This window comes from Chiloscyllium plagiosum, unplaced genomic scaffold (genome assembly GCF_037043375.1).
Source record: "Chiloscyllium plagiosum isolate Xiang-an unplaced genomic scaffold, Cpla_swu_hap1 HiC_scaffold_13, whole genome shotgun sequence".
NCBI classification, from domain to species: domain Eukaryota; kingdom Metazoa; phylum Chordata; class Chondrichthyes; order Orectolobiformes; family Hemiscylliidae; genus Chiloscyllium; species Chiloscyllium plagiosum.
In genome coordinates this window covers 98,503,768-98,529,694 of record NW_028270151.1, presented here as the reverse complement: position 1 = coordinate 98,529,694, position 25,927 = coordinate 98,503,768, and the positions used below count along the sequence as shown (strand labels likewise).

The 25,927-nt window shown below is 40.6% G+C and overlaps 1 pseudogene and 1 gene segment (V, D, J or C); both read right to left on the bottom strand.

Annotated features, from left to right (window-relative positions):
* Positions 1–3,096: 3,096 nt before the first annotated feature.
* LOC148148386 (Ig heavy chain C region, membrane-bound form-like) lies at positions 3,097–23,461 on the bottom strand. The segment is given in 7 exon segments: positions 3,097–3,356; positions 3,497–3,624; positions 6,456–6,785; positions 7,241–7,549; positions 9,504–9,815; positions 12,901–13,206; positions 23,428–23,461. Coding segments are annotated over 7 exon segments (1,413 nt in total).
* A 1,136-nt stretch (positions 23,462–24,597) lies between these two features.
* LOC148148385 (Ig heavy chain V region pseudogene) lies at positions 24,598–25,210 on the bottom strand (annotated as a pseudogene). The gene is made up of 2 exons (XR_015758982.1): positions 25,127–25,210; positions 24,598–24,998 (listed from the first exon to the last, which is right to left on the bottom strand). The product of XR_015758982.1 is annotated as an Ig heavy chain V region pseudogene (transcript).
* Positions 25,211–25,927: the final 717 nt, after the last annotated feature.

Sequence of the window (25,927 nt, the reverse complement as noted above, 5' to 3'; positions counted from 1 at the left end):
ATAAAATCATCAGAGGCATGGATACAGTGAATAGACAAGGTATTTTTCCATGGGGTGGGTGGAGTCTCATCTAAACCTCGTGAGTGTAGGTTTAGAGTGAGAGGGGAAAAAGTTGAAAGTACCTAAGGAGTAACTTTTTCATGCAGGGGATGGTGTGTATGGAATGAACTGCCACAGGAAGCAGTGGAGGCTGGTGCAATTTCAACATTTAAAAGGCATCTGAGTGTGTAGACGAATAGGAGAGTTTAGAAGGATATGGGCCAAGTACTGGCAAATGGGACTAGATTAGTTTAGGATATCTGGTCAGCATGGGCAAGTGAGACTGAAAGATCTGTTTCCAAGTTGTACATCTCTATGACTCTATGACCTACCCCTTTGCTCTTAATGTACAAGTCAAATCTCTTTGGATTATCTTTAACATTATCTCCCAAGGTTATCTCATTTTCCTTTCTTGCCCTCCTCATTTCCCTCTTTACAATGTCCCTGCACCCCTTGTACTCTTAGGGATTCACTTGATCTCATTTCTCTATATCTAATATACGATTCATTCTTAATCTGAACCAGAGCCTCAATATCTTTATTCCTCCAGTGTTCCCTCCTCTTACCAGCCTTATCTTCACACTAACAGGAACATCACGCCTCCGAACTCTAGTTATCTCACTTCTGAAAGCCTCACTCTTGCCGGCCATCCCTTGAGCTGCAAACAGTCTACTCCAATCAACTCTTGAAAGTTTTTATCTCATCCTATCAAAATTTGCCCTCGCCCAATTAAGAACTTTAACTTATATATAATGCCAATCCTTTCCATAAATATTTTACAACTAATCGAATTATGACCCCGGCCCCAAAAAGCTCCCCTACTAAACATTCAGTCACTTGCCCTGCCTTATATCACAAGAGTAGGTCAAGTTTGCTCCTTCTGTGATAGTTACATCTACATATTAATGAAGAAAATTGACTTTAGCACTTACTAAATCCCTCACCATCCAAGCTCTTAAGACCATGGCTGTCCCACTTTATGTTTGGAAGGTTAACATTTGCTATTATTACAATACTATTATTCTTACGTATAAATAAGATCTTTCGACATATTTGCTACTCAATTTCACTCTGACTACTGGGGGGACTATTACAATCGCATCAAAGTAATCATGCTTTTCTTATTTCTGAGTTCCATCCACATAGCTTCACTGGACCATTCCTCAGAAATCCCTTGTGTTAGAACAGTAGTAATGTTTCACCACAAGAAAAATTGACTCCAATTTCCTTCTAGCTCTTCCTACTTCTGCCGTACCTTTGATGATGGGAGGGGCTTTGAACATAAATTATTCAATTCACTGGTGTTGTTTAGTAGCTGAAAATAAAAATACTATGGGTGACTTGGGTGATGGGAAATAAAAGGTTACATTGTGTGGAAGGAAAATTCTGGATAGAAACAAGAATTTTAAAAAACGAACTCCATTCAGTGTTTGGAGTCCTTGTTGGTTCAACATGTGCTTTGATCTATAATGCAAAATTACAGAAAAATATTAATAGCAATTTAAAATAAAATGTTAGGATATTGGAAGAACAGCTAAGTGCTTCAAAGCTTGACAGACGGCTTGTGGGAAAGGACATGGAAAGCAACAGGGTTTCCAGAACTTCTCATCTCTGCCTTCCCTGATCGAAATCAACCTGTGATTTATAATTGTTGAGGATTGTTATTCATTAATATCGGTGTGTCAGATAGATCTCAGTCTCAGGGAGGTGTGACCTGCTTCTTTGTTTTGTGATGAACTCAGGGGAACTTACAATAGTAAGGGGGTAAACCCAAAGGGGTGCAGGAGCAGAGGATCCCCCGTGTGTATGTGCACAAATCAGTGAATGTACTATGATACATGGACAGAAGAGCAAATAAACCCAACTTCATCACCCTACGCTGTAGAGAACAAACACACAGCAATTATGTTAAACTGAAATAAAAAGTCTCTTGTCTCACCTGGAATGTTGCATCTAGTTTCAGGTGCCACGTTTTTGAGAAAATGCAAAGTTATGAGATTGGGTGCGTGACTGATTCACAACACTATTCCCGGGATGATACACCTCACAAACTCTGAGAAATTGAGAATGTTCTCCTCTGCTGATAGTTTCCAGACTCTGTGACCAGTTGCTGTGATTGGTTCTCAATTCCGTCTTGTGTCATATGGATCTCAATGGCTGAATATTTCAGGTACTCACGAGCTGTGCCTTGCCTGATCACAGCGACCTCTGTTTTATAATTTTTGAGGGTTGCTGTTCAGTAATATCTCTGTATCAGACAGATCTTAGTCTCATTCCCTGGGATTCGACAGGTGTGGTGTGTCAAGTAGATCCCAGGAATTGTGTTCCATGAGATTTATGTGTGAGAAAAACTCCAGTTCCGAGATTCCGCCCTTGGATTGTGCACGTGTTGTGTCTGAATACCTGACTGAACGTTGACATTTTTGGCTGATGAATGTTTAGTTGGGCGCTTTAGGTGGCGATTTCTGCATTACTAACCCAGGCTGCCCTGACATTGGGAGTACTTTTAGTTTAGACAGTGTAGAGTAAACTTTCAAACTCCGTTGTCTGCCTTTTTTTCGGCTTCTGGTGGAGCCTATAAAATTATCATGAGGTGACCTGAGGCCGTGACCCTTGGTGCATAAGCGGAAATGTTCTCTAATCATTCTGCCTCTGGAGTGTTCCATCAGGCATATCGTGTGAAAGATGTATTTACATTAGTGGGCTGCATGGTAGCGCAGCATTAAACTAAATGGCTGGATAAAATACAACCAAACAGAACAAGTGAAAGTATTTGGCTGGGAAAGGAGTAGGATGTGGGAAAGTGTATTATTACTGACTGGCCTTGAAGAAAGAATTAAGCAAACTCAAGGTTAGTGCATATTCATTCGAGATTTAGTAACCATTTCAGAAAGCATTTTTATCCAAAAGGTTGATGTAAAAGCTAACAGAAGTGAATATCATGGATGGATGCCACATTGAGACGAGAACACATGCGCTGTGAGCTGGGAATTTTCTGTACATCAGTAAAAGTCACAAGAAAGGGAATACAAAGGCTCATCTGAAAGGGTAGGCAACCATTCTGAGTAAGGAACAAATAAAAACAAAACAAACGGGCTTCAAACAACTGGGAAGCTACAAATTCTTCCAACCACAACCATCTCAAAGATATCAAAGTAAGAAGGAAAATCCATCAATAATTGTCTCAGTTACACGCTGATAAACTGAAGTAATCTCACTGTTAGGGTCAGCAACAGGACAGATTGGAGGTTGGGAATTCAGAGACCTTGATAAGCAGATCAGGAAAATCAAAGGGGTCCACAACTCATTCACTTAACCTGGAAAAGAGAGAGAAAGCAATGATGCAGATATTTATGATCAGGGACTTTCAGATTTAATGTTTATTCACTTGGCACACTTAGAGATTTCACAAAACATATTGGGCTGCTTGGCGTGAGAAGGATGTGATTATTCTCACCTTCACCAGAGTGACGGCAGCGCTGTAGAAAATACTCAGGAAGAACAAGGTGATGAACGTGGAAGCAGTTGTCCAAATGTTGCTGTTATCATCCTCATAGTCTTCAATCCAAGTGCGATCTATTGAATCTATGAATATAAAGCCGAGAGAACGCATTCAGATTGTTTATTGATCCAGATCGATCTATCTCCATCCAAGTCATGTAATTGGAGACCATTACATCTTCATAAAGCAGTCAGGTATTTCTCAAGTGTGACTCTTATCTGGTTCTATTAGTGCATTATTGACTCAGCAAGAAATTACAAATACTAACTGCACATGTTCTTTCTTCATTGTCCATGTCAGAATTTTTTAAATTATTTTTCTTTTCATCTATTATTTAAGGATATTATTATTTGAGGAATGCTTATTACGAATGATGATTTTAATTATATCATTATATTATAAATATAGGCTGTGACAGCACTTTAGTTGAAAATTGTAGCCGTCTCTGAATAAAAGTTCAAATGTGATTCTCATCTTTTATATTGGTGACCAATTGCTTGGCAAATCATGATTATAAGTGACATCACAGTCAGGACATTGCTTCATATTTTAGTTTGTAGGATCTGTATATTTAGGAATAAGTTTTTGTACGTGTGTCCCTTAATTTATTTGATCTACTGCTTGGTGTGTTTGGTTTCCCTTTAATGTTTGTGTATGTGGTTATAAGAGTCTCTGACTTCACTCTAGCCCATGTTGGAGTCTGTGCATGAATAAACATATTCCTGTTCCTTTACTGCTGGTGTGCTCATGTGTTTGTGCACCTAAATCTTGGTATTTTCCCAGTGTGTAAGCATCATCATGCTAATATGCCACTTCGTTGCTGCCTATGCTTATCTTGTAATGTCTTTGTGAGTGTTCACTTTTCATTAGTGCTGTCTAAAACGTATGCTTATGTGTCTGTTTCAGATCCTACCTCCACTGGGTTATTTTCATGCTTATGCTTAATAAATGTTAGCATGCAATGTTATGTTTTGATGGATGTTTGTATTTATATGATGATGTTTGCTTGTGTGGCAATCTTTCCCAAACCATCTCCTGATCAGCTTGTTTGTGCTATTGTTTGTGGATGCTTGCTGATCCTTGTGCCCATTATCCTTATTTAATAAACGCCCCTCTATTTGTTCATCTATGCACTTGTGTGTCTGTATGTGAGACTCTGAATTTGTGTGTGCGTGTGATATTGTATACATGCTGATCAATGTGGTTTAAAAATAACTAATTAAGCTGCCTCTGTCATCGTATGTTTGTGATTCTGAAAATGGGAAAATAATGATATTAATGTTTATCTCTGTGCACTTACGTGCCTGTGTGAGTTGACATGTGGGAGGACATTTTTCGGAATTTGTATCTGTGTGTTCATGTGTGTATGTCTGTACACATTGTGCTGTATGAATGTATATGTATTCATGCCCATTTGTGTGTTACCGTGTGTCGATGTTTCTCATGGTTATGTGTGAGTACTCCTGTTCATTTGTGCAAATGATTTTCTTTTGGTGTATGTGAGTTTTTGTATGAGCTTAGGTGAGTGTTCAAGTACCACTTGCATATGTGGCTCTGTGCGAGTCTGCGTGTGTGACATCTTATCTATATGCACATTTGAGTGTGCACATAAATATGTGTCTTTAGGTGAGAGCCCATATATGTGTCATTGCGTGTGTATTTGCGATCATCTCTCTGTATCTGTTCTTATACCAGACTGCAATTTTTATTATTCTAATTTATTGTTCTAATTTTAATGCATTGCCCATAATTAGATTTGACCTTGGTGTTGCAGGAAACATTTCCCATCGTCGTGGAGAGATAAGCATTTTATGAGCAACTCCTCTGTTGCAGTGATAGAACTTTTGTCTCTGAGAGAAAAGGCGTCAGTTCAAATCCCCACTGCCCCAGAGATAACATTTCTGAATATGTGTATTAGAAAATGTCTACTTGTGTTCTGTATGTGAAACAAAATGATATCAGGTATTTGAATACCAGAATTGATCCCATGTGCTCCAGAAAACTGAGACAAAACGATGGAATTCAAACTGGGACGATGCAAACACCAGTTTTGGATTATGGGAATCAATGTTATCATTTGTTAACAGAGCCAAGCGTGTCTAACATGCTTCAAAGGTATTGTTTTGCATGGAAATGTTAAATCTGTGGACAGTAAGCAAGAAGCTGACTGTCCCTGTTAGCAACTGGTTTACATTACAGAGGACATCCACCATGAAAACTCTGCACAGGGAGCAAGAGGACAGACCATTCGTCGATCCCCTCCCCTCTGCTCCACAACAACTTATCTGTTGATTCTCTTTGGTGTGAAAGTGAAGATACACTCTGTCAATTCATGCACTGGCGCAATATCCCTGGCAGTTCCCCAGAAACAAAGGTTACATTCAAACTGTTCTGCACTCTTTATGATTGGTATGTTCCAATCAAATTTAATTTTAAAGGGTCTTAAATTTACATTTCCAACTGGTGCAATTTGGCAGTTTAAAACTGACATGAATTTTGTAAGAATGTCCAATTGGGGGAATCAAAAACACCAAGTTCAAAACCCGTGCCCTACCCTTGACATAAAATGGACATTGTCAGATTTTGTCACAGAGGGATTTAGGATGGATAAGGTACTTGGTGGAATCCTGCAATGAGTGAGCTTTACTCTGTCTCTGACCCAGGGTGTATCTGATCAGGGAACATTAACTGCACAAGACACTTGTTACAGACCTGTAAATATTCCACTTTAACTACACAGATGGAATGTAAGTCAGAATGAGAAACAACTATTTCAGTATTTAACACACAGCTGGAGGAAAAAAAAACACTTCATTACTTCTGTTGAATTACTAAATGCAACTTTGAGATTTTTATTGACATGAATTAACTGTGTCCATCAGTGCAAGTGAAATGTTTACAAAACTCGGTTTACCGCTGGATTTATCGACTGTTCTGTTGATGATCTTCAATGGAATCGCTTCATGTCCCACCACACAGGAGTAAGAAGCACCGCTGGCCCACTCCTCCGCTGTAATGGATAACAGGCTGTAGATGAAGAAGGAGGTGTTGTCGCTCTCCGCCATCACCTCGGTGTTCTTGTAGTTACTGGGATTCACCGGCTTGTCATTGTTTGTCCACTTGACGAAGATCTCTCGGGGGGAGAAACCTCTCACTAAACAGGTGAGGGAGAGAAACCTCTGAGCGGAGATTTCTTCTGTTGGTGGCAGGAGGACCGACACTGACGGCTCCAGCGGATTAATCACTGCAGAATATTTGAGACAAATATAAATCAACCAAAAAAATCCTGAACCGATATCACAATTTCACGAAATATTAAAATACGCCATTTTAAATTTGGGATTTATTCACTTTCGTTTTTTTAAAGGAGCAGTATGGTACACATACTGTTCAGTAAAAAAAGGAAAATTTAATGTGAAAGTTGCCTCCATGTTTCCAGCCCACAACAAGGGCATTCTGGCCATTTGTCATTGCTGATGGTGACGTCACAACTCAGGCTTCTTCCCACCTTATCTGACTTCATCAGGATACAATATCCTTTGGTCCATCTTTTTCTGAATCAGCTACTTAGCTATCCTGCCTTCAGATGCATCATTAATGCTCCTAACGGTGTTGGTTCATTTCCAATCAAAGCCTCTCTTGATGTAACTGGATCTGGATTACACATGGGATCCTTTGTGCTTTAATCTCACCGCTCACCTTTCTCCTTGTGGATGGAGTCTCTCAGCGGAGTCGGTAGATTCTGATGGTACACCACACATTCAAAAGTAATGCCACTCAGCCAGGCTTCAGTAGAAATGTCTAATTTGCTGATCACGCTGTCGGGATTCTGTCCAGGCTGCTCAGCAATCTCTGATTTCAGAGGCTTCTTTTCTTGTTTCCAGGTCACATTGACTCCAGAAGGAAGATTGGACACAACGCAGGTTAATGTCACCGTCGCCTCCAGTAAGACTTGTTCTACTGGTGGTGGGAGGATTTTAACGGTGTTAGGGTGGCACTCGGTATCTTCTATGAAACAAAAATCAAAGTCAATGAAAAATGCCCATTTCTGATACAAACAGCCAATCTTCAGATTACTCCTTCACAGGGTGAAGACACCACCTTCAAAATGGCAACTCCAACTGTTGCTGAAACGATGCTTACTATTGTTGATGTATTTTGATCTGTGAAACATTTGTGATTACCTATAACATACCCTGTGTAATTATTCCGAAAGAACACTGGCTTTGTAACAAGTGAAACCTGTGAAAAAAGTAAAATCATCAAAGATACCATCTTGTAACCCATGGAATTATCTTCTTTCAGAGTTTGTCTCTCACTTAAGACCATCCATTGATACTTGTGACAAGAGTAATCTGAATATAATGAGTTCATTTCCATGTTCATCACCTTTAGGTGCAAGTGCTGCTGGTCACACTGACTGCCAAATCAAATCCCAAATTTTGGACAGATTATAATAAATAATAATTATTCTCTTTGCAGAGTTCTAAAGTGTTACAGAAGCAGTGAACAGCCATGGAAATTCTATTCATTATATTTAACGTGATCAAAAATACTTTGCGTTATTGTTGTGATGTCATTCTCTAATTTATGTTATTGTTCCTCGTGGGCTGTGTTTGGAGTAGATCTGCAAACAAGACACTGAGTACAGCATTGGATATCGAGAAGGACACCCATCTCCTTAAGTCTTTCCCTCCATTCAGTTAGTTCATAACTGGTCTGTACTTCTACTTAATTTACCAAGCTGCATTTTTTAATTTCTTCATAGAGCAGGGGAGAAAAGAAACAAACAAAAGCGTCTTAAATTAATCTACAAACTCGATGGAAATGTGCACTAATTTTATAGACATCCACTACTCACTGTGTAAACATCATCACCCCAAACCAGGCTAAATCAGCCTGTCTCGAGTTCCTAGTTCATTCATCCCTATATCCCTATTACAGCATTCGCACCAGAATTTATTCTCCTGCCTCATCCAGTAATTACAGAGAGCATCTTAAAGCAGCTCAGTGAGATCACGTTTATCCCAGTTCATCAAATGTGATACCCACTTCGTCTGTGGTCTGATCCCATAAATGAAGTTAAAGAGCTCAGTACCAGATAAAAATCGATGTCGTACAATGTCCAACCAACAGGTCATTCCTGAGCAGGGAATGAAGCATTGAACGCATTTTGATTTATTCTCAAGTAAGGGTCACTGCATATTTTAACCACGTCAATTTGATAGATGTTCAGAATAAGGCTGTTCGGCCAATCCAGAGTTTAGATCAGAATGATGCTGGAAAAACACAGCAGGTCAGGCAGCATCCGACGAGCAGGAAAAACGACGTTTCGGGCTAAAGCCATTCTCCTGCCTTCTCCCCGTACTAAACAAGAGCCGATCTATCTCTGGCTTGAATACACACAATGGCCTGGCCTCCACAGCCCTCTGCAGCAACATGTTCCACAGACTCATCACCCTCTGGCTGAAGAAATTCCTCCCCATCTCAGTTCTAAACGGTGCTCCTTTGACCCTGAGACTGTGCCCTTGGGTCCTAGTCTCGCTGACCAGTCAAAGCATCTATTCCACATTCACTCGACCTCAGTCTCTCAGTATTTTCTATGTTTCAATCAGATATCTCTCCAATATCCCCCCTCCACCCCAAACTTACCCTTGAAGCAGCTACCAGGCAAGGATTCAGCACTCTGAATGCCTCTCCCAGCATGGTCTGGCAACAAACTATTTAACAATGCTCACTGTCTATATATCTATCTTCAACAGAGAGGAAACATGCTTTTCTGACTTGCCAAAAGGTTGAATTATGAGCAATGCTAATGTAACACTCAAACTGAAATGAGATACGTGGCATGTTGGGAAATGAGAAGCTGTACCGTGCTGTTTACTACGCCTGATAAATTAGTGTGTTTGATTCACATCAGAGTTCAGAATGATTTGTAGCTCTCTCAGTCTGTGTCTCTTACCCTGGAGTGCGGTGATGTTTTTACTTTGAGTGTTCTCTCCATGAGTGACCTGGCAGGTATAGACCGCACTGTTGTACCATTCACCATAAGGGACCATCAGCCGATTCGTCACCGAGAAGTTCCCATTCGCCTCACACACGGGAGACGTGAAGAAGCCAGAATCCAAGTGTCGGCCATTTTTCAACCAACTCACGGAGATTGACTTCGGATGGAACTCGATGATTGAACAGACGACGGTTGCAAACTTGCTGCTCGCGATGTCTTCACTGGAGCTCACAGTTAGGAGAAGGGTTGGTGGGAGAATGTCTGGACCTTTAGGAAACACATCGCATACATTATCCGATGAATTTCATAACAAATACAATCAGTTCTCATATATCAAGGATTCTTGTGGTTAATGGATACAAGAATCATAATTGTGCAGAGTGCTGGAGAAGCTGGGATCCACACAGAAAGATCAGCAGGACAATGTGAAAGGCTAAACTTAGAGGACACAGCAAGGGAGTCAAGGAGGCACAGAAACTATAGGCTGGTAACATCAGAAGGGAGATAGCAACGTTGGATGGTATTCGTTTTAATGACAGAGTCTGATGAACAAGGCAGACGAATTACTGGCATAAATGAAGATATGATGCCGTTGCTATCACGGAGACATATTGAGAGCCAGGCAGGAGTGGCTATTCAATATTCCAGGATTTAGTGCCTTCAGGCGAGACAGGGAAAGATGGAAAATGATGGGGGCGGGGGTGTGCGGTACAGAATGTTGCTTCTGTCGCAATTCTGACAAGAGTATTTTAGGCTGTAAAGAGAAATGAAATCATGGATACCTCCTTGAACAAAGGCAAATGGACAGTACTTCAAAACCAAAATACAGCAAACATAACGATTGGGAGAGCACGATAGACCTTACTATAGGTCCAAAAGACCAAGTGCAAATACATGGGCAAATTTCAGAGACATGTAAATTAAATAGGGGAATGAGAAAAAGAGGTTTTTAACTTCCTCAGCATAGGCTTGGATATTTATTTTGTCAAAAGTTGAGAGGGAGCACAATTCTGAAAATGCCTCCAGGAGAATATTTGAACAAAGTATGTGTTTAATACAGAGAATTTTAATCCAGACCTTGCAAGAGAGGGGTGAACCGGAACTTAACTTTAGGGAATGAAGTCGACCCTGTGGGTAAAACACCAATGGTGGAGCACTTTGCAGACAGTGATGGTAAATCAGTTGGATTTCAGATTGTACTGCAAAGGAATAGAAATTGGCCCAAAGTTCTGAAAAGGGGAAGGACAATTTTAGTAAGATCAGGTAATGACTTGACCAGAGTGGACTGGAAGCTGACACTTATTGGTAAATCTGAGTCAGAGCAGTGTGACACATGTAAGAAAGAGATAGGAAAATCACAGGGAGGGCATTTCCCAGGAAGCCACTGCGTGGAACCAAGAATGCAGCGGGCTCTGGACACCAAAGGGCATGGAGGGGGAGATAAAGAGAAACAAGGGAGGCTTCCGGTCTATACTGAAATCTCAAAACAATAGAAACTAATATGGAGTACAGAACGTGCAAGGGGGAGTTTGAAAGACAAAGGAATTAGAAGAGCAAAAGGGACCATGAGAAAATAATAGCAGTCAAAATAAAGGAAAATATTTTTAAAAGTTACAGGCTCATTCATAATAAAAGAATTATTCGGGAAACAATAATGCCCATTAAGTGTTATTATTAGAGTGGAGTCGGAGGATTAGGTTGTGGTCAAAACGAATGTGTTGTGTCAGTGTTTCCTAGGAAGAGGGACAGTGTGGGACAGAAATCATGGAGGGGTGTTGTGATGTACTTTCAGAAATTAGGACACATGACGTGATGTTCTGTGTTGTCTTGATGAATGAAAAGTGGTTATATTTCCAGGGCAGATGAAAAGTATACCAAGCGGTTGAGCGATGCAAAGGATGAAATAGTTGGGTCGCTGACAATAATTTAGAATTCCTGTCTGGCCACAGCAGTTGTGCCAAGTGAGTGTAGATCAGCCAACGTTGCACTGTTGTGCAGGACGAAGGAAGGGATAAATAATGAAAACACAGATCTGTCAAGCTAGTCTCAGTGGTAAGGAAACTATTGAGAAGTGAAATTAGTCTTCATTTGCAAGATAAATCAACAATTTTCAGCACGGTTTTATTGAGAGGAAGTCACGTGTAACAATTTGATAGTAATTTTCATAGAGATAATTCGATGTCCAGATGATAGCAATAATCAGAGCCAATGGGATCCGAGTTAGTTTGACAGATTGGATCTAGAACTGGCTGAGTGATGGGAGCAGGGGATAATAGTCAACGGGTGTCTGCGTGACTGGAAATCTATGTCTCCTGGTGTTCTGTGGAGATTAGTGTTGATTTCCGTGCTATTTCTCTTACATACCAATGATTGAGACTCAAATTTAGGAGGATTAACCAGTGAATTCACAGATGAAATGAAAACTGTCATGTTGGTAAATCATGAGCATAATGGCTTTAGATTGCAGGAGGATATAAAAGGGTTGATTGTATGTGAAGAGAAAAGTTGCAAATGGAAATTATTCTGAATAAATGTAAGGTGATGTAATTCGGCAGAAGAATCTGTGAGGTATGACGTTTTGAATGGTGGAACCCTGGAAAGGCCTGAGGATCTTTGGTGCATGTACCCACCGATCCCCTATAGTACTGTGTCGTCTGGATAAAGAGGCGAAGAAAGTGGGAGGATATTTGCTTTTATTAGCCTAGACATTGACAATGAAGAGTGGTGAGATGATACTGGAACTTAATAAAACACTGGTTAGGCCATACTGAAGCGTTGTGTGCATGTTATGGAAGGAATGTGATTACACTGAAGGCAGTATTGATGAGATTTGCCAGGGTCTTGCCTGGGTTGGAGGGTTTTAGTTATGAAACTAGTTTAGATAGACAGGGGTTTTCCTTGGAGCAGAGGAGAATTAGGGAGAAGATTATCATGATGTCTAGAATTATTTTAGGCATAGACAGGGTAAACTGGATGAAACCTTTCCCCTTGATGGAGAGATCAATGCCTCAGGGGCACAGGGTGAAGGTAAGGCCGGGAGGTTCCAAGTGGATCTCAGGGGAAAACAAAATCAAACAGAGGGTGGTGTTAGCCTGGAGCTCAGCACCTATAAGTCATGTAGAGACTGAGCCCCTCATTATAAGTATGAAGTATCCTTGCAAGGGCAAGTCACACAAGGCTGGCACATGAGACTGGAATAGTTAGGTGGCTGTTATTGATAGGCGTGAATTGGGTGGATCAAAGGGCCTTTTTCCTGTGCTGTATAAGGTGAGTCTGTGAAAACGGTTATAAATAATGCCTAATTCATGTTAATCACAGATGATCTGTTTATCTCAGTTCCTACAACACGGACCTGGACATGGCATTTCTTTGCTCTTGTGTGTCCCGCTGTGTTGAACCTCACAGGAGATTTTGCTGGGGCAATCTACTGCTGACCCGGGCAGGGTTAACTGGCTGCTCAGGGTGTAGGTTCCCTTCTTGTTTCTCACTGATGGGGAAATCTTCAATCCAGTCGTGATTAGCTCCCCACCTTTCTTCCAGGTTACCTTGGTGACGTCAGGGGAATAGTCCATCGCCAAACAACCAAAGATCACAGAACCGGTGTTGTGCTCCTCACAGGAGGAGACCAGGCCATAAAGCGTGGGGGGAGACGGTGTCTCTACAACAGAATAACCAATTGAGCATGTTAGTTTCTGTTAATTTGACCTTATCAGTTACTCAAATGTATCCTCAGCTGTAAACGTTTGCCAGTATGCTCCCGCTGAAGTCGACAGCATAACTGGGGTTTATTTTTGTTTCCTATCAGTTGCTGATCATGATCATTGGTTTCCTCTTTAGAAACATGACCTTGACCTTGACCATTGCCATATAATTTAGGAAGAAGAACATCCTGATCCCACCCCAGTAACTGTTTGAAGATCTCACCAACTGACACTTTCACTGGATTGCTGTGAAGAGCAGAGAAGTTCCACAAACTACAAACCAAGGAAATGCAGATTCAACGAAAGTCTACAGTGTGTGCAAACAGGCCATTTGGCCCAACAAGTCCACACCCACCCTCTGAAAAGTAACGCATCCAGACCCATTCCCCTATCCTATTATGCTACAGTTAACCCTGACTAATGCACCTAACCTCCCAATCACTGAACACAACATTTGCAATTCCCCAACCTTGCACATCTTTGGACTGTGGGAGGAAACGCACACAGACATGGGGAGAAAGTGCCAACTCCACACAGACAGTCACCCGAGGCTGGAATGGAACCCGAGTCCCTAGCACTGTGAGGCAGCAGCACTAACCACGGAACCAGCGTGCTGCCCCACGAAGTGCCGTGCTGCTGGAAATACCCAACAGCTGGCAGTACCCCCGGAGAGAAGTCAGAGTGAATCATAGAACATAGAACATTACAGCGCAGTACAGGCCCTTCGGCCCTCGATGTTGCGCTGCCCTGTCATACTAATCTGAAGCCCATCCCACCTACACTATCCCATGTACATCCATATGTTAGCCCAATGACGACTTAAATGTACTTAAACTTGGCGAATCTACTACCGTTGCAGGCAAAGCATTCCATACCCTTATTACTTAATGAGTAAAGAAACTACCTCTGACATCTGTCTTATACCTATCTCCCCTCACTTTAAAGTTGTGTCCCCCCCGTGTTTGCCGTCCCCATACTTGGAAATCAGGCCCAGTGAGCCTTCCTCACTTATCAATGCAAGGTAGAATGTTCTCTCTGGGAGGAAGGTCACTGCAGCAGCAGCACAGGCAGGAGCTGAGCACTGGGACGGGGAGGATGGCTGTCACGGCTGAACTCATGCCAATTGTCTGGAAGTTGAAACATCTCATTTACAATTATCTGAATTCTGGAGGCCTCTGAAAAATGGAGGACTATTAAGGTTCAGAGACTTTGGAGTGTTACAGCTGAGTATTTACGTAAATATGATTTGAGAAATGAACAAGTAATCTTTAACTTTAATAACTATCAAACTGACACACAGTTCACCACCAAACCTCATGTCTCAGACTAACCACTGCACTTATTCTGTCTAGACCTAAATTCCTACTCACATTGACAAACCCTACCCTGCTATACACCCATTCATGCCCGGAACACACAGCCCCTATCACAAGAAACACATCCAAGGCAATCCATATTGGTAGTGTAGCGAAGCAGAGAGATCTCAGTGTCCATGTACATAGATCCCTAAAAGTTGCCAGCCAGTTTGATAGAGTTGTTAAGAAGGCATACTTTGTGTTGGCTTTCATCGATAGAGGGAATGAGTTTCAGAACCACGAGGTTAAGCTGCGGCTGTACAAAACTCTGGTGTGGCTGCACTTGGGAGTATTGTGTACTGTTCTGGTCACCACATTATAGGGAGAACGTGGAAGCTTTGGAAGAGTTCAGAGGAGGTTTACCAGGATGTTGTTTGGTATGGTGGGAAGGTTTAATGAGGAAAGGATGAGGGTCTTGAGGCTGTTTTTATTTGAGAGAAGAAGGTTGAGAGGTTACTTAATTGAGACATAAAAGATAAACAGAGAGTGGACAGTGAAAGTCTTTTTCCTTGAATAGTGATGGCGAGCAGGAGAGGACATAGATGACAGATGTCAGAGGTTGTTTCTTTACTCAGAGAGTAGTTGGGCCATGGAACGCACTGCCTGCAACAATAGTACACTCGCCAACTTTAAGGGCATTTAAAAGGTCATTGGATAAACATATGGATGTAAATGGAATAGTGTAGGATAGATAGGCTTCAGATTGGTTCCACAGGTCAGCGCAACATCGAGGGCTGAAGGGCCTGTACTGCACTGTAATGTTCTATATTCTATATTCCAGATGGACATATGATCTCAATCCCTTTCACTCATTTACACTCCTGCCGCCCTTCACCTGGCCCATGGTGAATCTGGCCCTGACTGGACCTGGCACCATCATTTTCACAACCTCGGACAAAAGCCCACTATCCAAGACGTGAACTCAGTCCTTGATCACTGACCTCTCATCTTACCCAAGTCAACCTGTGCACATTGCATCCTATCTCCTTTCGCATCTGTCCTTTACAACCCACCAGACTCCGAGCTTTGCATTTAGACAACACGTCCTCCTGTCACTTCATTACAGTGACCTTCCACCCCCGAAACATCCTGGCACTCTGCCCACCTCTACACTAACCAGCCTGGCACAGTTCCCACCTCTGCACTAACCAGCCTGGCAAAGACAGATCTCCTGCATTTCAGCTCAAACTACCCCTCACCTACCAAGCACAATTCGACCAAATTATCCTGTGACCATTACCATTTACCTTGATGCCACCTTGCCAGACAGAGTGCATGCAAGCTTACCCAGCAGCCAGCCAACACCTCACAGCCTACCAGCCCAAACTCTCCCACATGCCCAGTCTAGCCCCTCACTTGCTCTCCACCTTCCAACTTTGAGCCTACTCCACCATAAAGTCAGTGAGTCATAAAGTCGTACAGCACAGAAACAGTTCCTTTGGTCCACCTCATCCATGCTGACCAGAGTTCCCAAATTAAACTAATTCCACTTGCCTGCCTTTGGCCCATATCCATCCCGACCTATCCAGTTCCTGGAGCTGTTCAAATGTCTTCTAAATGTTGGACCTATCTCTGCATTTACCACTTCCTCTGGAAGTTCATTCCAATGTTTTGGACAGGTACAATATGAAGCTCCAACTCCTGCACTCAGTGCTCTGACCAATGAAGGTACATGTGCCAAACACCTTCAACACACTAGCTACTTGAGACAACGCTTTCAAGAATCTATGAGTCTGAACCCTCAGGGTCCTCAGTGTTCAATATCACTACCCAGTGCCTTACCATGAACTCTGTAAGACTCTATGAGTCTGGACCCTCAGGGCCCAGTGTTCAACATCACTATCCAGTGCCCTACCATTAACTCTGTATGTTGTGACCTGATTTGTCTTCTCAAAAAGCAACACGTCGTATTCATTTAAATTACACTCCATCTGCCACTCCTCAGCCCATTGGCCCAGCTAATCAAGATTTCATTGTACGTTTAGATAACTTTCACTGCCAATTATACCACCAATGTTGGTGTTACGTGCAAACTTACAAACCATGCCCCATTCAATGTTTTCATGGCTTTCAACCAATATTGTACCCTGTTTGCCTTTCTCCCACATATCCGGAGCATTTTTTTAAGGATTGAAGGAATCTATCTCCTTATTGAAATCATTTTATGTTTTGTCCTGAATCAATTTCTGTGGTGGAGAATTCCAAAGTTTCACCATTCTTTTGCTGAACAGTAAACAATCAGGTTCAATATTATCGGTGTGTTGGGAAGACTGGTGAGCAGCAAGATTAATGATGATCCCATGAATGGAATAGCATTCTAGAGGGGCCACGGGGCCTTCTTCAGCTTCCAGTTTGCATGCTGACATGTCCCTTCAGCAGCATGTTCCAAAACTGTGATCCTTGAGGATAAGGGCGCACATGCGTGTAAATGCTTCACCTGAAAGCTCTCCTCCAAATAAGACTTCAACTTGACTCTCAATTATTTCTGTGCCGTTTCCTCTTCCTCAATCACAGCCATGGGACTCACTTCCTAACAGCGCTGTGAATGTGCTAATACCACACAAACTTCAGCAATTCAAATAGGCTGATGATAACTGGTTTCTCAAGGCGATATAAAAAGTCTGACACTTCCACACCTGTCTAGAGATTCAAACAACCACTGGAAGAATTGGAAATTATTTGAGGCACTTGTGTGTCTACACAAGATGACATGGTTTCCTTTTGTGTGATTTGACTGTGATTTCAATGAATGAACAGAGCTATTTCTTAATCATGCAATAGGAATGAAGCTTCCCTCATTTTTAGCAAGGCAATCACACATTATATTTCCTTATTCCAGGGAAGTATAGTGTTAAATTAAAGAAATATGATGATTGGGATCTTTCAATTGGAAATTGTCAGAGATTGAAAGTTTACTTTCATGAGCAATTAATTCCAGCCTCATTGTGTCACAGTACTCACAGGAATGTCTTTCAGAAATGGTGTCTCCCTTTGTTACGGGCAGTTGAATTAGTAAATCTGGGATAGTTTTTGCTTGTTAATCAAAGGTTTAAAAGAGTTTTAGCCAAAGGGAGACCTGTGGATTTAGCTCACAGATGCTCCATGATCTTAGTAAGTGGTGGAACAGCTCGAGGGGCTGAGTGCCCTCCTCTTGCTCCGACCTTCCTATCATTGTGTCATTCATTAAGCTAGCACTGGCGGTGAACACTTTTTATTAAAATATTTCAACAAATTAATTGTTTCACACATGCTTTAAAAAAAAACCTTCAGTTGATTATTTGGAATGGGAACATTGACATTCTCTATCTGAGTGATCAAAATAACTTCCACCCAATTACAGCAGACACTGCGCTCTGGAGTGTGTTGTTACTTCATCATAGTTTCTTGTGAAACTACAGCTGGAGATCAGGGCGCTCCAATTCAATGATTCTCTGATATTTAACATCTCTGAACATTCGCAATTTGTTCAAATGCATCTTTTCTCTGAAGAACGTGCTTCATCGAACACAACTTTTTTCAATGAAACAACAAACTTTAAATGCTAGAAAACCAAAATAAAGACAGAAATTTCTGAAGAAACTCAGCAGGTCTAGCAGCTCCTGGGGAGAGAAGGCAAGGTTAACCTTTCGCATCCAGAGACCCCCCCCCCCCGACTCTTCACCAAATTGTTTTCATGTTTTTGGCACAAGAGCTCACACCTGTTGAGATAAACAGTGATAACGTTGGCTTGACTCCTGTTGGAAAAAAAGAATTCTTAGCAGAGGTACTGGACGGTCTGAAATAGTAGTTGAAGATCAACTGAAAAGCTTTCACCATCTGCTGCAAGTGTTGGATTCAGCGGAACCCCCACCGTACTGAACAATCAAATTCAGCTACAGCACTGGTTTAATATAAAGTAAAACAGCCTAAGCATAATCTCATCAAATATGCTTCGAAAATGATTCATTCTGGATTAGTTATAAATGATATTGTCATAACAGCAAGTCAAAAGCTGGGATTTCTTTGAGCACTTACTCCATTAACACCATCTAGCGATGCCCAAAAGCTTGTGAACAAATATTGATCTGGAAAAAGCTGCTAACCACCAAACTTCTGTTTAATATCTAAGAGACACAAGTCAGGACAGCGATTGAATAGATTTCATTGGCCTCTGTGAGTGGAATTCCAACAAACACCCAGACATGTCAATCTGCTTTCTTGCACTGAAGTAACCTGATAAGAGATTGTGTTACATACCTCTCTAACATGTTGTAAGTGAACACAGGCCACCTGGCACAGAATCAGGGACTCTACTACAACATCACAACAGACCTGAACACAATGAGCTTGACACTATCACGGAGAACACAGCCCACATGTTTTGACAGTACATAAACCATGTTAGTTATTATCACCTTCCAACAACCAGGGATTGTTCCAGAATGTTTGTACAATGAAAGTAACATTTCAACATTTATCGAAGAATGCTTTGACAGCAGCTCCAAATTGTTCAAACTCTATGGGAACTACAGAGGAATAAATCTAGGAATTGCATTGCCATCAATTCACTGTCACTGGATTCCAACCTAGAACTCCCTTCCTCTTTCCCCTGTGAATGTTGCTGCACCAGACGGTCTACTTAGTTTGGAAAAGATTAAAATGTTTTGAAGTGTAATATGACCGTTTCCAGTGACATTAAAAGCTGATAATAGGTCTTCAAATAATAAGATGCAAAAAAATTCTGATTCTACATTGTGCCACAAAACATGTCCTGCACAACTGAGGCACAAAGAAAATATACAGCATATTTCCCTCTGCCTCGCTCAATCAAATATCTCTTGTTGCCAACAACCAATTTCAAAACTCTTGCTATCTGCCTTTTGTTCCTGAAACGTTCGTTCTGATTGGAACAACTTAGTCAGGGCTCTCAATTCTGAGGCACCTAATCGAATATTGTATTTCTGGCAGATAAAAGTGGTTTTGAAGCTCAAGATAAAATTGAACTGTCTGAGATTCAGGTATCCGAACTGGACAATTTACAAATGGTCAGGACCATTGACAAGTTAGTCAGAGATAGCACTTAAACAAACTGCACAACAGACTTAATCCTAGAGGATACATTGCTCAACTCCTCACGTCAAATATATTCACTGTAATTGAACATTCATCAGAGGAACTAACCAGAGGATTAATGTGAACAAGAATGTATTCACAATGAACATAAATAACCACTGAGTAAATAAACTTAATAAGTCATTGTATTTAACAAAATTATTGAGGTGGGAAATATCGCCAATTAAAGCACAGATCCGGAGGAAATGGATTATTCTCTAAATTGTTTTTACATATTCTTAAAACGTTCCTTGAACTGTGGAGATTTTGCATGCACTGCATAAAGTCAATACTGCATTCCAGTGTCGAAAGCATTTCTGTTGAAGGAATTAGGGCAAGGTCATTTTTTGTTAACTGCTTTTAATGAACGAAAATGTTTAAAAACGTATGAATTGAAAATATGCTTCTGTCTGGAGTTGCCCGCTTTAGCGGATGTCTAAGTAAATGTGGGCACTGCTGCCTCACAGATCCAGGTACCCAGGCTCGCTTCCAGCCTCGGGTGACTGCCTATGTGGAGTTTACACAATCTCCCCTGTGTCTGTGTGGATTTCCTCCCACAATCCAAAGATGTGCATGTCAGGTGAACTGGTCATGCTGTATCGTCCATCGTGTTAGGTGCATTAGTCAGGGGTAAATATAGGGTAGGGCAATGGGTCTGGGTGGGTTACTCTTCAGAGGGTCGGTGTGGACTTGTTGGGCCAAATGGCCCGATACATACTGCAGGAAATCTAATCTAAATGATTGTCACACTTAACTGATGTGAGCAGATTCCTTCCGATCGCGACATTGCAATAAATCGGTCAAGTATATTAATTAAAATAAATATTACTCTATTTTCAGTGGCTGAATAAACCATGTGCTCTGTTATCCTCTAGTTCATGTCTTCTGCAAATTTGTGAACACTGCATCCGTCTGAACACATCGATGTAAAATGAATTCTCTGCGTTTGCAGCAAGCACTCCCATGGTTTTAAGAGTAGGGTTCCCACAGTATAGAAACAGGTCATTTGGCCCAACAATTCCACACTGACCCTCTGAACAATAAGTAGTCCAGCCAGACTCATTCCCCCTAATTTATATTTACCCCGGACTAATGCACCCTAACCGACACATCCCTGAACACTATGTGCAATTTAGCACAGCCAATCACCTGACCTGCACATCTTTTGGACTGTGGTAGGAAACCAGAGTGCCCGAAGGAAACCCATGCAAACACGGGGAGAATGTGCAAACTCCACACAGGCAGTCACCCGAGGGTGGGATCGAATTTGGGACCCTGGCACTGTGAGGCAGCAGTGCCAACCACTGAGCCCCATGCTGCCCTGCGAGGTCATGAATGGATTATTTTAATTAATTTGAAATTTGGCCTTGGTCACATAATTCACTATAGCAGTTGTTTCGAAAGAATGACTCTTCAGTTGATATTTTGTTGTAAAATGTAACTATTTATTTAAAATGCACAGATTGGGAACACCTAAAGCACTGTGCAGATTAAATAATTCAGTTAATGTTTTATTTTATCCTGTAAATCCAGTTTAATCAGGGACATAACAATTAATTAACTCAAGTTACGTGTGAAACTGATCAAAGCAGTGAAACTGACCTGTTCTTCATAAAATTGAGCAGAATTTCCAAATGGTCTTTGCCAATGATCTTTTCCAGCCAGAAAAATATGTATGTCGTGTACAGCGGAACTGAAAGGTGTTTCTTGATCAATTATAACACAGTCATGGCATTTTTGCTCAAGAGCAAGAACTATTAGAACATTAGACTTTTGGAATTCTATTTATATTTCTCTATGACTTGTAAACTGTTAAAAGACAGACCTTGTGATTGAACTAGATAGTGGGGTTCTGAATTTGGATTGTAAAGCATGGATTAGATTAATCCTTAATTATTACTTTTCAGTAAAAATGGCGCCCAAAGGTATCTGTTTTCCCTTCATTTCTAAAACCTTTGCGATTTGTCTTTCACTTAATATTAGGCTTTATGAAATTTCACCTCGCATGCTGATCGCATTGAATGGGGAACCTGGAGCGGTTCACTGTCACCAACTGTGTTAACATTGCAAAAACAATGTAGAAACCAAAAACAGTTTCCCAAATATAACATATTTAATGTTACCCAAGCACAGTCCCTCCTCAACAGATCAATGATCACCAGATCACAACACGGTGTGTTTGCAGCAGAACGAGCTCTGCAAACATTTTCAACATAACCAAGAACATGATGTAACCTCACAAAAAAAAACAAATTGAAGTCTAACAAAGCTGCTCAGAATCCAGCACACTAATGATTAAATTGAACAGAAATAGCAAGTCATAACAGCAGCCTTGTTTGTGAGGGGACTTAACACTTAAAGCTGTTACGTTTCTGGCAACAGTTCAATTTATTTCCAACCTGTACACCCTTCTTGATCGTGACAATCTTGTGCAGCGCACAGTAGAGCGGTTGAAGGCATATATTGATTAATCACTTCATGGTCAAAACAAAATTACTGAATGGACAAATATTACCACATTATAATTTTAAGTTAGTTTCAATTACATAATCTGATCAATTCTGCAGTTTCAGATTTTAGTCCCAAATTTTATTTTGAATGAGGCTACTCAAAACAAAATTCAGTTAGTTTACAATTAGAACTGAGTTTTTTTTAAAGGCAATGCATTAAAAACTCGTTTTTTTTTCATTTCTCACACTTCCGGGTTTCTGCCTTAAGTTGTTTTTCAGACCGGTACAAATGGATGTAATGTTTTCAATCAAGCAGAGAAAAATGTGTCATATAATTTTAACAAATGCAGAAATGATTCATGAAAAACCAAACAACTTCACAAATATTGGTAATGAAAAGTAATCCAGAGAGTCAACCTCCTCACCAGAGAGAAAACACCGATTACAGAAAGCATGAAAACGCTGATCAATTTCACAAACTGAATATGATCCAATCAACTCAATTCAACAGAATCAAGGAAAATAAAATCAGAATCCAATCAACTCAGAACAACAGATTTGAATGAAACATAATCAGAATCCAAACAATTCAATTCAGCAGAATCAAATAAACAATTTCAAAAGCCAATCAACACAATTCAACAAAACCAAGTAAAACCAAAGTCAGAATCCAATCAACACAGTTCAAACCGAATCAACTAAAACAAAGCCAAAATCCAATCAACTCAATTCAACAGAATCAAGTAAAACAAACTCAGAATCTCATCAACAGAATGCAATATAGCACCGCAAGAAAATTTTATGACAGTTTCTAACCTGCTTGTCATCAACTAATTAACAAAATAAATGCGAAAATATAATCAGGGTAAGAACATATATTCAAGAAATTAATAATGATATTTTAGCATATTTTAATCATGTTTAGTAATGTCTCGAACATCTTTGAATTCTTAGCGTTTGTTGTTGATAATAAAACTCACAGTCAGGTGTCACTGACATTAAACATTATTTATAGCTGATGATTAAGAGACATTAGGTGTTTCAAGTAACCCAGCCACACAGAATACCCATCTGATCAAAAAAAGATACACCGAGCAACTGACTCCATCATCCCCATTGTAACTATTTGCTGAGCCTTAACTGAAGTCTGTAATCAGTCTGGACAAAAATCAATCCGAACCAAACCAAACTCAGCAAAGAATCTGAGTTTAATTTAATTCAGAAATTAGTCACATGAATAGAAAGTTATAAAAAAGTCACTAAGAAAGTTCAAAGTTCTTACCTGAAGTCACTGTCACCATGGTCCCTTGGCCCCAGTAGCCAAGATCGTCACAGTGTTACATCCTCTGGACTGGGTCACACAATAACTAGCTCTGTATAAAACAAATCAAAAATCTACCATCAATTTAAATTTTCAGAACCACAGGCAAAATAAAGTCACGATAAATCTTCATCACATGACTGTGCGAGTGAATTCTGATCATTCTTGATAAATTTTAATACTGTTTTATACTTCACAGAGTAACACATGAGCTGATTCTCAAAATCCCCAACTGGTGTATCATTCATTACCCAACACTTTTACAAATTAAATAGTGATACTGGCATTAAACCGCACAGAACTAATGCTGCAGTGCAAGTTAAGACGGTTTGTAGAAGTAATCACTGACTAGTTTCAAACAATGGAGGCTGAATAGGTTTTTGTATTGATCATAATTGCAGTGTCACTCCAGCTATATCACTGTGAGACACGTTGTGTCAAATACTATGACAGACTGTAAACTGTAAAATGCAGAGAATTTCTTCACTTCCGAGAAAGCAGTGATTCAGACTCCTCTAAAAATGATTCAGTGTGTTATTCCAGCTTTTACTATTCATTGTATTTTGAAAGCTTGGAATACTTTTCCAGGTTTGGTCTGCATTTAACTTGACAATCAACACGAAGAAGGTCGAAAAAATTATACATTTGTACAAACTAGCACTACTGGATTGCGTTTATATTGCATCTCACATTATTTCTCACTCCTGCCATGGTAGAAATCACCAATTTGAGATAAACACTTGTCAGTGGTTTTTGTATGAGGATGTCGCTGTGCACAACACTGTGACCCACTGTAGTATCACAATGATGTGGACCAGTACACTCATTCTCTGTTCTTTACTCGAGGTCTCAATTTTCATTTGACAGAGCCATTTAGTTCTGATCATGTTTAGAATGAATGCCATAGTTGACATAACAATTAGCAGTGATTTCCTGAGCTGTCAGATATATTAAAACTAACACTTTGTCAGAGCATTTAATTGATGGAAGTGTTATCAGTACATATGACATGCCCAAAACATTGTCCCATTGTGTCACCAGTTTGCTAGTTTAAATGGTACATTTCCTGTTTGATAGTTTTGTAAGAGGCAGCCTGAGGTCTGCTTCAGATTGCAGTTGGTATAATTGCATTTAAAACTCGTACTGACCGTCAGTATATGATGGAATTGACAAAATGTTCCCTCGAGCTGTTTTTGAACGGGTCCAGCCCTGGTTCCTCTCGCTGTGGTATCTTGCACAGTAATAGATGGCGGTGTCTTCGATCTTCAGGTTCTCCATGTCCAACGCGAAAATGTTGTTTGAAGTGTCTTTGGACGCAGTAAATCGACCCTTAATCGCTGGTGCATAGTTATTGCTGTTTGAATTATAGTAGTCCAGCAGCAACTCCAGACCCTGTCCGGGAACCTGTCGGACCCAGTTCATGGAGTAGCTGCCAAGATCGAACCCGCTGGTTTTACAGGTCAGTTTCAGGCTGCCTGCGGGACGGCCAGTCTCTGCCTCTGGCTGGGTCAAAACAACCTCCGACTGGACACCTTTAAAAAAGAAAACAAATAAACCATGAGCATTAATGTTGGTGAATTGATAGCTGAGTCTTTTACATTCCTGCCGTAGACTAACATTGAGACAGTCACAAAGAGAGACTTGAACAAAAAACACTCACATGATAAGAAAGTCAGTAACAAACTGAGAAAAAGTGTCGACGCAATCATTCTGATAACTTGTCGGAAGTGGTTCTGCTAAGATCTTTCTAAACAGATCCGACCCAGGAGTGTTGAATTACGGTCAAGTGCCCAGGATTTATATAGCCATCGGAAGGGGCAGGCTTACAGCTTCCGCGTGTTGGTTTCCTGCTGGAGGCTCAGACTGGATCCTGGTATCAGCTTGTACATCCCGAACACATGGGGTCATGTCTTTACATGAGGTTCTGCTTAAACATGGACACATACGCATCTTGGGATATTTCTTTTGCTGAATAGCTTCTTTGGAAGTAAATTTGAGTGGCTTCAGGTCTGTTTCACATGATAGTTGCATGTATTTTGTTTAAAAAAAAACAAATTCAACTGGAAGTTATCTCCCTTTATTTCTACATTCATTCACAAGCAGATAAAACTAAAATTAAAGTTCAAACATATTACTAGCTAATAAAACAGTTGAGCTTTTCTTCCCTGGATACTGCAAGTCTCTGTCGCACTCAACATAACATGTAATTCATACTAGACATTTCAAAATTCAATTTAGTCAACTGAATACAGAGCGTGTCCAAAGTGATTATATTTAGAATATTCAATTAGAAGTTAACTCCCTTTAATCCTACATTCCACCACAAGCAGATAAAGCTAAAAAGAACTTCAATAATATTATTAGCCAACAAAATGAATGACTTTATTTTTGCTGTCACTCAAAGTCTCTCTCACATTACAAAATAACATACCATTTCTAATCTGCGTTTCTAAATTCAGTT